This window comes from Jaculus jaculus, chromosome 17, assembly GCF_020740685.1.
Source record: "Jaculus jaculus isolate mJacJac1 chromosome 17, mJacJac1.mat.Y.cur, whole genome shotgun sequence".
NCBI lineage: Eukaryota > Metazoa > Chordata > Mammalia > Rodentia > Dipodidae > Jaculus > Jaculus jaculus.
In genome coordinates, this window is record NC_059118.1 from 15,534,393 (window position 1) to 15,548,011 (window position 13,619).

Genomic DNA, 13,619 nt, shown 5'->3' on the forward strand with positions numbered 1-13,619 from the left:
AAAACCACAAAAAAGGAGTGGGGGGGGGGAAGTGCTGGAGAGATGGCTCAGTGGTTAACACACTTACCTGCAAAGCCTAAGAACCCAGGTTCCATTCCCCAATACCCAGGTAAATAAAGCCAGATGTGACTGGAGATCCTGGCACCCAATCCCTCTCCCCACCCCCCGCACCTGCTTGTAAATAAAGAATAAAATATTTTTCAAATTATTTATTTATTTGAAAGAGAAAGAGAGAGAAAAGGGCAGATAGAAATAGAGAATGGGCACGTCAGGGCCTCGAGTCACTGTAAACAAACTCCAGACATGTGCCACCTTATGCATCTGGCTTATGTGGGTCCTGGGGAATCAAGCCTGGGTCCTTGAGCTTTGCAGGCAAGCATTTTAACCGCCTTAGCCATCTCTCCAGCCATATATGTATATATTTTTAGTTTTTCAAGGTAGGGTGTCACTCTAGCCCAGACTAACCTGGAATACACTCTGTATTCTTAGGGTGGCCTTGAATTCACAGCAGTCCTCCTACCTCTGCCTCCCAAGTGCTGGAATTAAAGGCGTGTGATACCACACCTAACCATATATATTTATTTTGATTTTGATGTACACATTTTTGTTTTTGTTTTTCGAGGTAAGGTCTCACTCTAGCTCAGGGTGACCTGGAGTTCACTATGGAGTCTCAGGGTGGCCTTGAACTCAGGTGATCCTCCTACCTCTGCTCCTGAGTGCTGGGATTAAAGGCGTATGCCACCACACCTGGCTTATTTTTATTCTGAGAGAGAATGGGCACACCAGGGCCTTTAGCCGCTGCGAACTACAGATTTGTGCGCATGTGCAACACTGTGCATTTGCATCACTGTGCGTCTGGCTTAAGTGGGACCTGGAGATTCAAACACGAGTTCTTAGGCTTCGCAGGCAAGCGTCTTAACTGCCAAGCCATTTCTCCAGCCCTGGCGCTCTCTCTCTCTCTCTCTCTCTCTCTCTCTCTCTCTATCCATCCATCCATCTATTTATTTATTTTTTGGTTTTTCAAGGTAGGGTTTTACTCTAGCCTGGGCTGACCTGGAATTTACTATGTAGTCTCAGGGTGGCCTCAAACCTGGAATCCACTGTCTCAGGCTGGCCCAGAACTCACGGTGATCTTCCTACCTCAGCCTCACAAATGCCGGGATTAAAGGCATGTGCCACCACACCCGGCTTAAGAAAATACTTTTTTATTTAGTTTCAAGCAGAGGCAGACGGGGGGGGGGGGGAGAACTGAATGGGCATTGTAGGACTCCAGCCACTGCAAATGAACTCCAGATACATGTACCACTTTGTACATCTGGCTTTACATGGGTACTAGGGAATTGAACCCAGATCATTAGGCTTTGCAGGCAAATGCCTTAACCACTGAGAAATCTCTCCAGACCCCTAGCCCTACTTTATTTTTATTTTTCTACATTTTTAGCCCTGCTTAAAAAAAATTATTTATTTGAGAGAAAAAGGCAGAGAGAGAGAGAGAGAGAGAGAGAGAGAGAATGGGTACTCCGGGGCCTCCAGACACTGCAAATGAATTCCAGACACATGCGCCCCCTTATGCATCTGGGTTACATGGGTCCTGGGCAATCGATCTGGGGTCCTTTGGTTTTGCAGGCAAGCGCCTTAACCACTAAGCCATCTCTCCAGCCCAAGCCCTACTTTTTTTTTTTTTTTTATTGTTTAACATTTGGGTTTGTTTTGACAGTGCTGGAGGCTGAACCCTGGGTTTTGTGCATGCCAGGCATGTGATACCAGTCAGCCTCAATCCCAGCTTGCTCTACTTGAGGATGCAAACAGTAGCACGCCTTCCCTGGGCTGAGCCGCGTGTGGGAGCCCTGGGAACAGCAGAGGTGCTGGGACCTGCTCCGAAGGGCTGCTCTTTATCCCCTGCAAGAGTCCCGTGATGGGCCTTGCCTTCCAGTCCATTGGTCAGGAAAGAGGAGAGGAGAATAACAGTCTGCCCAATCAGTGCCACCATCAAGTTCACTTAATCCTAGCCCAATCCCGCCTCTCCGACCCCATGTCATGAGGGTGTGTTATCAGTGTGGCTTTTCCTAGCCTGGCCTATAGCCAAAGCCTTAGGAAGTAGGGGTCAGAGTTCTGCTGCTAATGCCTTGAGTCTCAGAGGCATTCCTGTTTGTGTGATCGAGGCCCTCCTGATTTGGATAGGGTGACCTCTGGACCTTAATGGGTCCCCTGAGCTGCTGTTATCTGCCAATATTTTCCTACGTGGCATGTCAGCTACAGGCTCTGAATGCAGCTAGCCCTCTGCCCTCTCCTGCCTTGCCCACGGGTGCCTGGGTCCCTCTGTGGCCCTCCTCCAGACCAAAGACCCATTCAGGTAGGTCCAGCGTCCCCAGCTTTGAGAACCTTGCTAAGGGGAACCACTTCCTCCCCACACACTCCCACAGCCTGGACTGGGGTCTTGGTTGATAGAAGAAGATGTGCTGTTTCTGCCGGCACTCAGCAGGCAGGAGATAATAGCGGAAAGAAGGAAGGAGCAGAGGGAGGGGGCTGGGGGCATCTTCCACCTCCTGACACCCGCCCCATCTCCATAGTTCCTCAGAAACTCCTTTCATCCCTGGATGGATTCTGAAGCATGTGGGCTGGTATTATATGTCTTTAAAAAAAATACTTTTATTTACCATTTGCAAGCAGCGAGACGGAGAGAATAAAGACAGAGAGATGGAGAGGAAAGAGAGGGAGAGGGAGAGAGGATGGATACACCAGGGTCTAGAGTCATGGCTCAAGCTGGAGCATAAGTTGAGGGTCAGCAGGTTCAGAAAATGGCCTTCCAGTCCTTCCAGGGATACAAGACACTAGCTTCTTTGGGAACCTTCCACAGCATCAGCATCTGGTGGCTCTAACCATGCTATCCTTAGTTCTCCATCCCCCCCCCCCTCCACACCCACCTCCAGCTCTGGTGTCCCCAGTGACCAGAGCTGCCTCTGGGCAGAAAGCCAGCCCAGAAAGCCCAGGACTTCCCTCAGCACCTGTCACCATGGCAACATGCCCTCTATACCCCCCCCACCCCATGTCCAGTACCTTCTTCTTTCTTTCTTTCCTTCTTTTTTTTTTTTTTTTTTTTTTTGCTTCAAATTCAGAGCGTCAGAATGAGAAGGACCTTCCAGATCAGTCCATTCCAGCCCCTCCCCTTGTCCCAATAGAGATACTGAGGCCCAAGTAGAGAAGGGACGGGGGGGGGGGGGAACCTGTTGATTATGGGCTTTCCCCCAGCCTCTACCTTTCTCCCTCCCTGCCTCCTTCCACTTAAGTGTCCCTTGGGTAGGATAAGGAGGGGGGGCCTGGGCAACGGGGAGGTGCTGGAGTCGGATCGCCCAGGAAGGGGGCGTGTCCGCCCAGCAGTGATGGCGCAGGTGGCGTCCAGCACGGGAACTTGACACCTACGGATGAATAAATGATGCCTTCTCAACCTCCAGCGGCCAGAGGTGGCCGCCACCGCCATCACCACCGCCCGCTGGTGACCAGGGCCCGTCGCCGGGCAGCCCTGCGCCGTGGGCCCCTGGGCTCCGGAGACAGCGCGCGGCGCGGCGGGCGGACATGGCTGGACCGCAGCGGGGCCCCGGGCGGCTCTGGGCGCTGGGCGGCGCGGCGCTGGGAGCTTGCCTGGCGGGCGTCGCCGCGCAGCTGGTGGAGGTGAGGCCGGGCATGCAGCAGGGCAGGGCAGGGCAGGGCGGGGCGGGGCGCTGCTGGGGACAGGGATGGCTTTATCCCTTCTCCTTGCGGTAAAAGATCTGGCTTGAGTGGGGTGACACACTACATCCCTCCCTCCCTCCCTCCCTCCCTCACTCTTGGGGGTCCCTGGTCTCATGGGAGAGCAACATAATGGTGGAGACTGGCCCTGATCTGGGGTGTGCTCTATGCAATTGCGGGGCGGAGGAGGGAAACACGGCCTTGCCCAGTTCAATGAGCGGCACAGCCAGTCATCTGAGTCTTTGCTTTCCTGGAGGATGTGTGTGGGGGGGGTCTGCCCAGCCCTTGCGTTCCTAGACTTCTACTCAAGCATCTGTCTGCAGAGATCCAAAGACCCCTGCCTTAATGGGTCTTGTGTAGGGGATGAGCACAGTCCCTGTTGGAGGGTGGGCACAGCAGGGTGAGAAGGCCTACTTTAGAAGCGGTTAGGTGTATAGCCTTAGGCCCAGGAGAAGAACCAGTAGGGCAAAGACCCAGGGACTGGGGAAGCCAGCGGAATTCCGGTTCTAGAAGAGAGCTAGGAATGGGTAGTTGAGAACGAGGTGAAGATGGGGGGGGGGGGATGCGAAGGGGGGTGTAAAACCTGAGTGTCAGAATGCCTGGCTGGAGCCACCTGCAGCCTCCATGATCGGCTCTGCAACCCTCTCCTGCATCATCAGAGGCTGAACCAGAGTGAGAACTGACAAAACGGAACTAGAATTCTGGGGATTAGAGCCAGGGTCAGGAGAAGTTGGCGCTGGAGCCAGCGCGGGCAGGGGCAACAGTGGACGGCTGCGAGGCAGTTGCTAGGAGACAAGATGGGATAGGGAAGACAGAGCCATACTCAAGGGGTCCTGAGGGGACACGTTCTTGAACTGAAGGGTCGGAGAAGGACACGGGGCAGAGCCCCAAACCCCTGTGTAGTGTGTTCCTTCTCTACTGACCAGGGGGTGTGCTGAGGAGGCTGGTGGAGTCAGATGTCAGCTCAGTGGCCCTGTAAGGGGAGCCAGGCTGATTTGAGCCCCATGGAGTGCACCCGGGCCTCTCATCAGCTGCCCCAAAGCCCCTGTGCAGAAACCGAGCCGTTCTCACAGCAGGCAGCTGTGGGAGTCAAATCAGCTCCAAGGCAAGGAGTTTTCCTGCTCCCGGAACCCATCTTCTCTCAGCTCTGCAAAGGAAATTACATTTGGAGTCCATTTGCTTACAACTCAAGCAGGGCCTAGCCCTTCCCTCCAGGGAAGCACCAGAGAGGTGCGCAGGGCTGGCAACCATGTTACCTCAGACCTTAAGCCTGCGGCATCCCTCTCCGCCCCGCTGGGCTGCAGCCAGAGGCAGGAGTCAGGACCCCCCGAGCTTTAGCAGTCTTAACCCCAGCAGGGCCCATCATAAAGTGATTCCTGGCCTGCTACCCTCCATCCTGATCAGGTGTGTGTGAACCCAGTTCCACCCACAGCAAGTCTTGAGCGAGTGTGTGTAGCAGGTGTTCACTGCCTTGCCTCAGAGTCTGAGACCTGCTCTGGGCTTTGGGGTCTTCCATTCATACCCCCTCAAGTCAGGCCGATATACAGGGCCTGTGAAACAGGGAATGGCCACTGCCAAGCCCCTGACCCTGATGCCACAGCCATGAGCCTGACCATACTCACGTGTGCTTTGGCCATACATATGCCCTCTGCCTATACACACATGCCATGTGCCCACACGTGGGCCTGCCTTAACACAGACTCCCCAACACAGTGCAGGGGATGACACTGACAAGTGCTATGTTCTCGTCAGTTTTGCCATCAGCCTGGGTAGGGAGTGCCTAGACACCCCTGAGACTACCCTACTTCAATTACAGGGGGAGAAACTGAGGGCCAGAGAAAAGAATGTTTCCACCTTACTTCATCCTGGTGAAAAGAGCTTGGAACCACATTCCAAGCCAACAGCCAGCACCTCTGGGCTACCTGGCACAGGCTGTTGACCCTCTCCCCACTGTCCCTATGAGGGGAAGTCATTTGATAAGGAAGTGTCTACCATGTATGTGGGCCCCAATATGTGGGGAGGAACAGGAGAGGGATTTAGAGAAAGGTGGTCTTTCTTTCCTCAAGACTTCCTCAAGCCTGTCCTTACAGAGCTATTCAGGGGCCAACCTGTTGCACAGCTGCCTCAGGGTTCTCTCTCCCTCTGAGTACTGACACCCCCACTCTTGACCCTCAGCCAAAGCTGCGGACAGAGATAGGTACCTCTTTCTGCTCAGAACAGATCTTGCTCACATTCAACACGATATGGCCGTGTCTACTAGATACCCAGGGCAAAATCATGTCCCCTCAAACCACCCAAGGTGGAACCAAATTCCCTCAAGACACTCAAGGCAGGGCCATGTTCCCGAGACACCAGGACAGGATCATGTCCCCTCATCCCTTGGGGCTGGCCTGTGTTATCTAGGAAATCAAGTCAGGATCCTGTCTCCTTAAACATGGGGCAACACCTTGTCCCCTAGAGTCCCAGGAGATTACGACGTCCCTTAAGCCCCTAGGTCACGTGCCCATGAACCCCCAGGACCTGGTCGTGTATCCCCTGTATCCTGTTCAGGGTTGCTACAGCTGCTGTATTTACATCGTGTGGCCACAAAGTGGCGCTACTACATCACTACTATGGGCTTGTCCTCTCAAGGCTCAGGCCTACCCTCTGGTGGTGTGACTGTCAGTAGGGAAGGCCACTGTATGAGGTCACCTCTGGGAGGGAGTCCTGCCCAGGAGTCCCAGCAACAGCACTCCTTTGAGGAGACAGAAGCAAAGCTAGTCCACCAGGCCAGATCAGGCCTTGCCTTGCCTCTGGCCTTGGTCCTGAGACCCCATCTGTGTATGGTGCTGGGTTATAAGGCAGGAGGTGCTCAAAGAGGCCTTGAATTGGCTGGGCTAGCTTGTCCACATTTGATTCTCTAGGCCTTGGTTTCCCTAAGTACCAACCACTCTTCCATCCAAGTCCCCAGGGCAATGGCCTGGGACTCTGCTCACTGCTTTTGCTCTAAATCTGGGGCTTTCTGAGTGAGGTCTAGGGGCTTTGGTTATGAATGTCTGAGATACTTGGTTTGTGGAGATTCTAAAATGCACAAGGTGACTCCTTGATGACCCCTTCCCAGCCTACCGGCCTCTGCCTGGCTCACTCCTCTCTCTCTCTCTCTCTCTCTCTCTCTGCTGACCCGCAGCCCAGCACGGCCCCACCCAAGCCCAAGCCGCCCCCACTGACCAAGGAGACCGTGGTGTTCTGGGACATGCGCCTGTGGCACGTGGTGGGCATCTTTTCGCTCTTCGTGCTGTCCATCAGTGAGTAGCTGCTCCTTGCCCTCTCCACCGCACTGCGGCACCCCTGCACCCCCAGCCCCCTCCGTCAGCACACCTCGGGCTCACAGCAGCAATTCCGGGCAGCGCAAGTAGGCCAGGCACCCACAGGAGGCTCTCCGTGGTTTCTGGCACCTCCTCGTCCACACAGAGTCCCTGTGGAAGGTTGACGGGCCAGTGGTGACCCAAAGATTTCTGCCGGACCCAGGGAGGCAGCCACATGGTAATTATGGTAATTACAGGGAACTCTACTGAATCGAGGACATGTCATTTTTCCCCCATGGCTGGCCTCCTGATGCTTTTCTTGCAGTTTGGCCAGTTTAGAGAGTCCACACCCTGGGGCCCCAGCAAGGCCACCCTTCATCAGAGACGTCCCAGACGCCTAGCAGATGTGGCTCTGGGGCCTTGAATTCTGCCTCATCGAATACCATTTCCCAAGAGTGAGTCACACCTACTTCCTTTCAAAGCAGGAGGCCCTTCTCTCTCCTGGGGTGTGGGCTCTTAGTGATGCCAAGCCAGCGGCCAGTAGTGGGCTTGTCATGCACCCCCTCATCCTAAAGTGGAGTTGAGGAAGGAGTTGAGAAAGTTGCATGAGAGGCAGACCAGGTGGGAGAGAGTGCAAGGGCCCAAGGCAAGTGCAAGAGAGATGGTAGCTGTAAAACAAGAAACCCACTGGCCCTGCAAAAACCAGAGGGAGGACACCTCAAAAAAGCACTCAGGGCTGGTGCGAGCAAGCACCTCTATGTTTGGTGTCAGATAAGCCCCAAGAGAACATCCCCCAAGTACACCCGATTGAGGATGGTAAAATGACACTGAAATCTACTGGGAGCTTTCCCAGGAGATCCCCTCACGGGGGCCGGGTGGCCACAGAGGGCCCATCCAGATGTGAGGGGCGCCAAGGAAGACACGACATCTGACTTGCATGCGTTTCTCTGAGCACGGAAAGTGTCCTCCCAAGAGGAAATAACCCCACTTCCTGGATCTGAGAATTCAACTGATTCTCTTCCCCATGAAGCCGGGGAGTCAGGCAGCTTAGAGAAGGCCCCACAGGTAGACAGAGCCGGGGCTGCGGCCAGAGCCCAGGTACCCAGAGGACGATAACCTGGAGGTTCAAGAGAGAAGACTGTCAAAGTGACTGGCCCCAAGGAGCCCAGAGGCCCAGGGAGAAACTCTAGGGTACCTCCCCAGAAAGTGGGAACAACAACCTATAATTAAAACACACATATATATACATATATATGTGTGTGTGTGTATGTATAAAGGTGCACTATTGATTCAGGCCTACCACCAGAGAGCCATATGCAATCGGAACCACAGCTAGGACCCAAGCCCTCCTTCCAATATGTGCCTGGATGCTGGTGACACCCTTGTCTATTCATTCAGGAGCCCAGTACTAGTCCATGCAGCAGAGGCTTTTGAGCCATCCCATCCATCCATCCATCTGCTTTTTCTTCCATTCTAATAGACTGGATGAGAACAGTGAGACCAAAAATATTTAGCTAGGGATAGAGAGATGACCTAATGGTCAAGGCACTTGCCTGCAAAGCCAAAGGACCCAGGTTTAATTTCTCCAGGACCCACATAAGCCAGATGTACAAGGTGAGACATGCTTCTAGAGTTTGTTTGCAGCAACTGGAGGCCCTGGCACACATTCTATATCTATCTATATGACCCCTCAAATAAATAAAAATACAATATTTAAAATTTTTTTTTTTTAATTTAGCTGAGGGGACAGAACACTGCCTAGGTTGAACAAGATGACCCCAGCTACCTAAGTCTGTTCCATTTCCCCAAAATAGACTCGATTTGCCATGCCTGGGCTCTTCTGCCCCTCGGCAGTCTGCCAGGAAGCTCTGTCTGGCCGTCTGATTTATAATAGGGATCAGCCTTATTACCTCCCCTGGGACCAGGGCCACAGTGGTGAGACTGTGGGGGCCTTAGAAAAATAAAGCCAGCCTAGCCAGGGCCTGGCAATTCCAACCTGCCCTGTCCATCACTAGACAAGCCAGCTCCATGCCCTGGCCCAACTGGCATGGGTGCAGCTGCCCTTGGCTGGGAAAACCACTTCTGGAATAACTTGGAGGTGAATGCCCCATGCCAGGGTCTGACCTTTGCATAGGTTCTATCCCTTGCCAAGGGGCCAAGGCTTCTCCTCAGGGAGGTTGAGAAGATGAAGCCACGTTCTGAGGTAGCTCTGGCTCTGCTCTCAAAAGGCTAGGCGGGAAAATTAGGATGTCTTAGGAGTTCCCAGAAACCTGGGTCAGCACAGGGTGGCTCTGGGGAGTCATGACTCAAGTCACACCTCAGCCATTCACCTTACCCTCCAGTACTCAGTGTGACTAGAAAGACCTCAAAATCAACTGGCTATATAATTTATGGGGCCTGAGACAAAATGAGAACATCAGGTTCCATGTTCAAGTTATTAAGAATTCAAGCCGGGCGTGGTGGTGCATGCCTTTACTCCCAGCACTCGCGAGGCAGAGGTAGGAGGATCATCATGAGTTTGAGGCCACCCTGAGACTACACAGTGAATTCCAGGCCAGTCTGGGCTAGAGTGAGACCCTACCTTGAAAACAAACAAACAAAAATTTGAGAGTACAGTGTTATGTCAAGCAAGGACCGCATGCAACTGCATAAAGTCAGTTTGGCTCAGAAGGCCACTCTGGGGCTAGAGAGATGGCTTAGCGGTTAAGGCGCTTTGCCTGTGAAGTCTAAGGACCCATGTTCCACTCTCCAGATCCCATGTAAACCAGACACACAAAAGTGAGGCAAGCGCAAAGTTGCACATGCTCACTAGGTGGTGCAGGCGTCTGGAGTTCAAATGTAGTGGCTGGAGGCCCTAGCACAGCAATTCTCTCTTTCTTTCTCTCTCTCTCAATATCTCTCCCTCCCACATTAAAAAAGAAAAGAAAGCTTGGGCTCTGCTGAGCTTTTGCAGATGCGGAGCCTCCTGCTCAAGTCTCCTGAGTGAGACATGCATAAGAAAATGGAGACACCGGTCTGGGGAGATGGCTCAGTGGACACAGTGTTTGCCATCCAATCCTGAAGACCCGAATTGGAACCTCCAGTGCTCACACGTAAATGTCAGGCATAGTGGTACACACCTGTAATCCCATCACTGGTGAGGCAGAGACAGGCCATCCCTAGGGCTCACTGAAGAGCTAGGATAAATTGGTGAGCTCTAGGTTCAGTGATAGACCCTGTCTCAAAGAACAAGATGGAAGATGACAAATGAAGTCATCTAATGTCAACCTCTGGCCTGCGCACAATGCACACACATGTGCATCTGCACATACACCAGACAGAGAAAGCGAGCGAGAGAGAGCAGACGGGTTTAAAGTTTGGGTGCCGCCCCTGGCTAGCTGAGGCTCTACCCTTGCAAACCTCTGTCTTTCGGCTACAGTCATTACTCTGTGCTGTGTCTTCAATTGTCGTGTGCCACGGACCAGGAAGGAGATCGAAGCTCGGTACCTTCAGCGAAAGGCTGCCAAGATGTATACGGACAAACTGGAGACTGTGCCTCCCCTCAACGAGCTCACAGAAATCCCAGGAGGTGAGTCAGTCCCAGTCCTGACCTAGCCAGCATTGAGTCTTGCAGCCCACCAGTTGCCCAGCCCCACTGTCCCAAGGTACCCTGCAGCAGGTTCAGAGAGGGGACCAGGCTCTGGCTCAAGAGACCACAACACAGAAACTGGTCAGGCAACTGAACCAAGGAGCATATTCTCCAACAGGAGAGGCTTAGAAGAAATAAGAAAGGAAAGGGGAGGGGGCTGGAGAGATGGCTTAGTGGTTCAGGCACTTGCCTGCGAAGCCAAAGACTCAGGTTTGATTCCCTGGTACCCATGTTAGCCAGATGCACAAGGGGGTGCATGCATCTGGAATTTGTTTGCAGGGGCTAGAGATCCTGGGGTGCCCATTCTATCTCTCTTTGCAAATAACTAAATAAAATAAAATAACAGGCATAAGGCAGAGGTAGGAGGATCGCTGTGAGTTTGAGGCCACCCTGAGACTACATAGTGAATTCCAGGTCAGCCTGGGCTAGAGTGAGACCCCCCACCTTGAAAAACCCAAAAGAATAAAAAAGGAAGGACGAGGAGATGGGGAGGCTCTGGGATGCTTCCCCATTAGGCTCCCAGGCCAGGTCCCAGAACTGATCTCATCACTCTGGTTTAACTTCTTTCTTCTGCTCACAGAGGACAAGAAGAAGAAGAAAAAGGACAGTGTGGACACAGTGGCCATCAAGGTAGAGGAGGAGGAGAAGAACGAGGCAAAGAAGAAGAAAGGAGAGAAGTGAGAGGAGCATCCTGGAGGGTGGCATGCCCTAGAACCCAAGTTCAGAGCAAGATCCAGACATCTGGACTCCGAGTTCATCCGCGGACCACAGAGGCTGTGGTCAGAGGGAAGCCGAGGCCACGGTCGTTTTCTCATGACCCAGCAGGGACCAGACTTCACAGGTGTCTGGATTTCCAGCCTGGACTCTTGCTCCTTTTATAACATCCTCAGGGGAACATCCCTGTGGCCACTGTCCTGCAGGCAGAGAGTGGCCTCAAACCATTCTCCCCACCCAGAAACACTTCTGCCCCACCCTTTCTGCCAGGGGCAGCAGCGGCCATGGAGGTGTCAGGGCTGAAAGGGTTCCTCCTGGGAGGGGGATGGCGGGACTGAAGGGGTTGAGTATAGGTCCGTGAGCAGGGAGAGAGGGCTGATGGGGGGAGGAGGGGAAGGGGGCCTGTCCTAAACCTGGGCGGAGGTCTGCCTCTGGCTCCTGAGGTGGCTCCATCAGCAGGAGCTGAGCTCAGAAAACAAGATCCACTTGTGTGATGTGCTGAGGAGCTGGTATGGAAGCCCAGGGTCTGGGAGCTTCCAGGTCAGGTTTGAGGACTGCAGGCCACTGAGCCAGAGGGAATAGACGTGGGCTCCCTCATGAAAATTAGGAAATTCAGAGAAGCCAACGGGAACCTCAGGATCTTTGTGGTGACCTTCGCTATGCACAGGGGGTCATGGCTGGGGGATACAATAAGCTTTCCACTTGCTGAAGACAGGAGCACATAGCTCCCCACTACCAAATCAGGCTTTTTTTTTTTTTTTTTTTTGAGGTAGGGTCTCACTTTAGCTCAGGCTGACCTGGAATTCACTATGTAGTCTCAGGGTGGCCTTGAACTCACAGCGATCCTCCTACCTCTGCTGGGATTAAATGCGTGCTCCACAATGCCCTGGTTTAAATCCAGCTTTTTTTCTGTCCAGAAAACAAAAGAGCTAAATGCCACCCAGGGGCTGACTTCATGGGGATGGGGAGTGCACAAGAGGCTTCCAGCATCAGACTGAGGTACTCAGACTTGAGCTTGGAGATTAAGGAGACCCCAGGGGAGACCTGCCAGGTGGAGAGGTTGCTGGAAAGGCAGCTTGCAAAGATTTGTGAATAAAGCTGAATGCCTCCTCAAACCCATAATAGAAAATTGCCTCCTGAGGTGACACCTCACCCCCCCACCGCCACTCACGACACTCGGGGATGCTCTGTCCTTGGAGCATTCATGTGGAAGGTGACATAGCAAGGGTGGCTCAGACCACACTGAAGCGCCCTCCTCAGCTCTTATCCCAGACTGAACTAAGGTGAGGCAGAAATGGTGTCTTTGGACTGTAGAGATGGCCTAGCTGTTAAGGTGCTTGCCTATGAAGCCTAAGGACCCATGCTTGACTCTCCAGGTCCCACATAAGCCAGATGCACAGTGACATATAAGCATGCAATGTTGCACATGTGCACAAGGGGGCACATATGTCTTGAGTTCGTTTGTAGCAGATGAAAGCCCTGGCTCACCCTCTTTCTCAAATAAATAATAAAAAAAAAAGAAAGAAAGAAAGAAAGAAAGAAAGAAAGAAAGAAAGAAAGAAAGAAAGAAAGAAAGAAAGAAAAGAGGGCTGGAGAGATGGCTTAGTGGTTAAAGCACTTGCCTGCAAAGCCAAAGGACCCAGGTTCAATTCCCCAGGACTTTAATAAGTCAGATGCACAAGGTGGTGCATGTGTCTGGAGTTCATTTGCAGTGGTTGAAGGTCCTGGTGCACTCATTCTTTCATTCTCTATTTGCTTCTCTTCTCTCTCTCTCTCTCTCATTCACTCAAATAAATAAATGAAATAAAAACAGAAAAGAAAAGGTGACTGAGAGGCACCTCCCTCCACACCCGGTGGCTGAGAACAAGGAAGATGCTGAATTGACAAGGCCACCTTTGACTCTCCTTCTACCCTTACCCCATGTTCTCAACAGGCCGCCAGTGGTTTGGGCCTGGTGCGGAGGGCTCATGAGAATGACCCCTGGCTCTTGACCTGGATTCAAATCCAGTGTACCAGCCTCCTACACGGAGGAACCTTCCAGACTGGTACAAGGAAGGAACAGCGAGGGGAGAGAGAACACAAATGTTCCCACCAGGTAGATGCAATTGGTTGACCTCTGCCCTCAGGGTCCAGCCTATGAGAGCTGGCAAGGGTCATTCTCCCCTCATAAGCCAGAACCCTCCCCTGCCACCATGTGCCAAGGAAGTAAAAGTCCAGGGGAGCAGGGGTCACTCAGGATCACCCAGAGCAGTAAACTGGTGAAGTCT

General features: G+C 52.8%; 1 protein-coding gene across 1 annotated transcript; it reads left to right on the top strand.

Moving 5' to 3' along the window:
* Nucleotides 1-3,573: 3,573 nt before the first annotated feature.
* Nucleotides 3,574-11,713, top strand: Tmie (transmembrane inner ear). Its single transcript, XM_004661967.2, has 4 exons — nucleotides 3,574-3,669; nucleotides 6,893-7,010; nucleotides 10,429-10,578; nucleotides 11,219-11,713. Exons 1-4 carry the CDS (start codon nucleotides 3,574-3,576, stop codon nucleotides 11,317-11,319), a joined length of 465 nt encoding a protein of 154 aa, XP_004662024.2. The 3' UTR covers nucleotides 11,320-11,713.
* The last annotated feature ends 1,906 nt before the right edge of the window (nucleotides 11,714-13,619 follow it).

Excerpts from the sequence above, each read along its gene's own strand:
- Tmie (XM_004661967.2), top strand. The coding sequence starts at position 3,574 with ATGGCTGGACCGCAGCGGGGCCCCGGGCGGCTCTGGGCGCTGGGCGGC. Across the intron at positions 7,011-10,428 it reads GCTCTTCGTGCTGTCCATCA|TCATTACTCTGTGCTGTGTC; the intron begins GTGAGTAGCTGC and ends TTTCGGCTACAG. Across the intron at positions 10,579-11,218 it reads GCTCACAGAAATCCCAGGAG|AGGACAAGAAGAAGAAGAAA; the intron begins GTGAGTCAGTCC and ends TTCTGCTCACAG.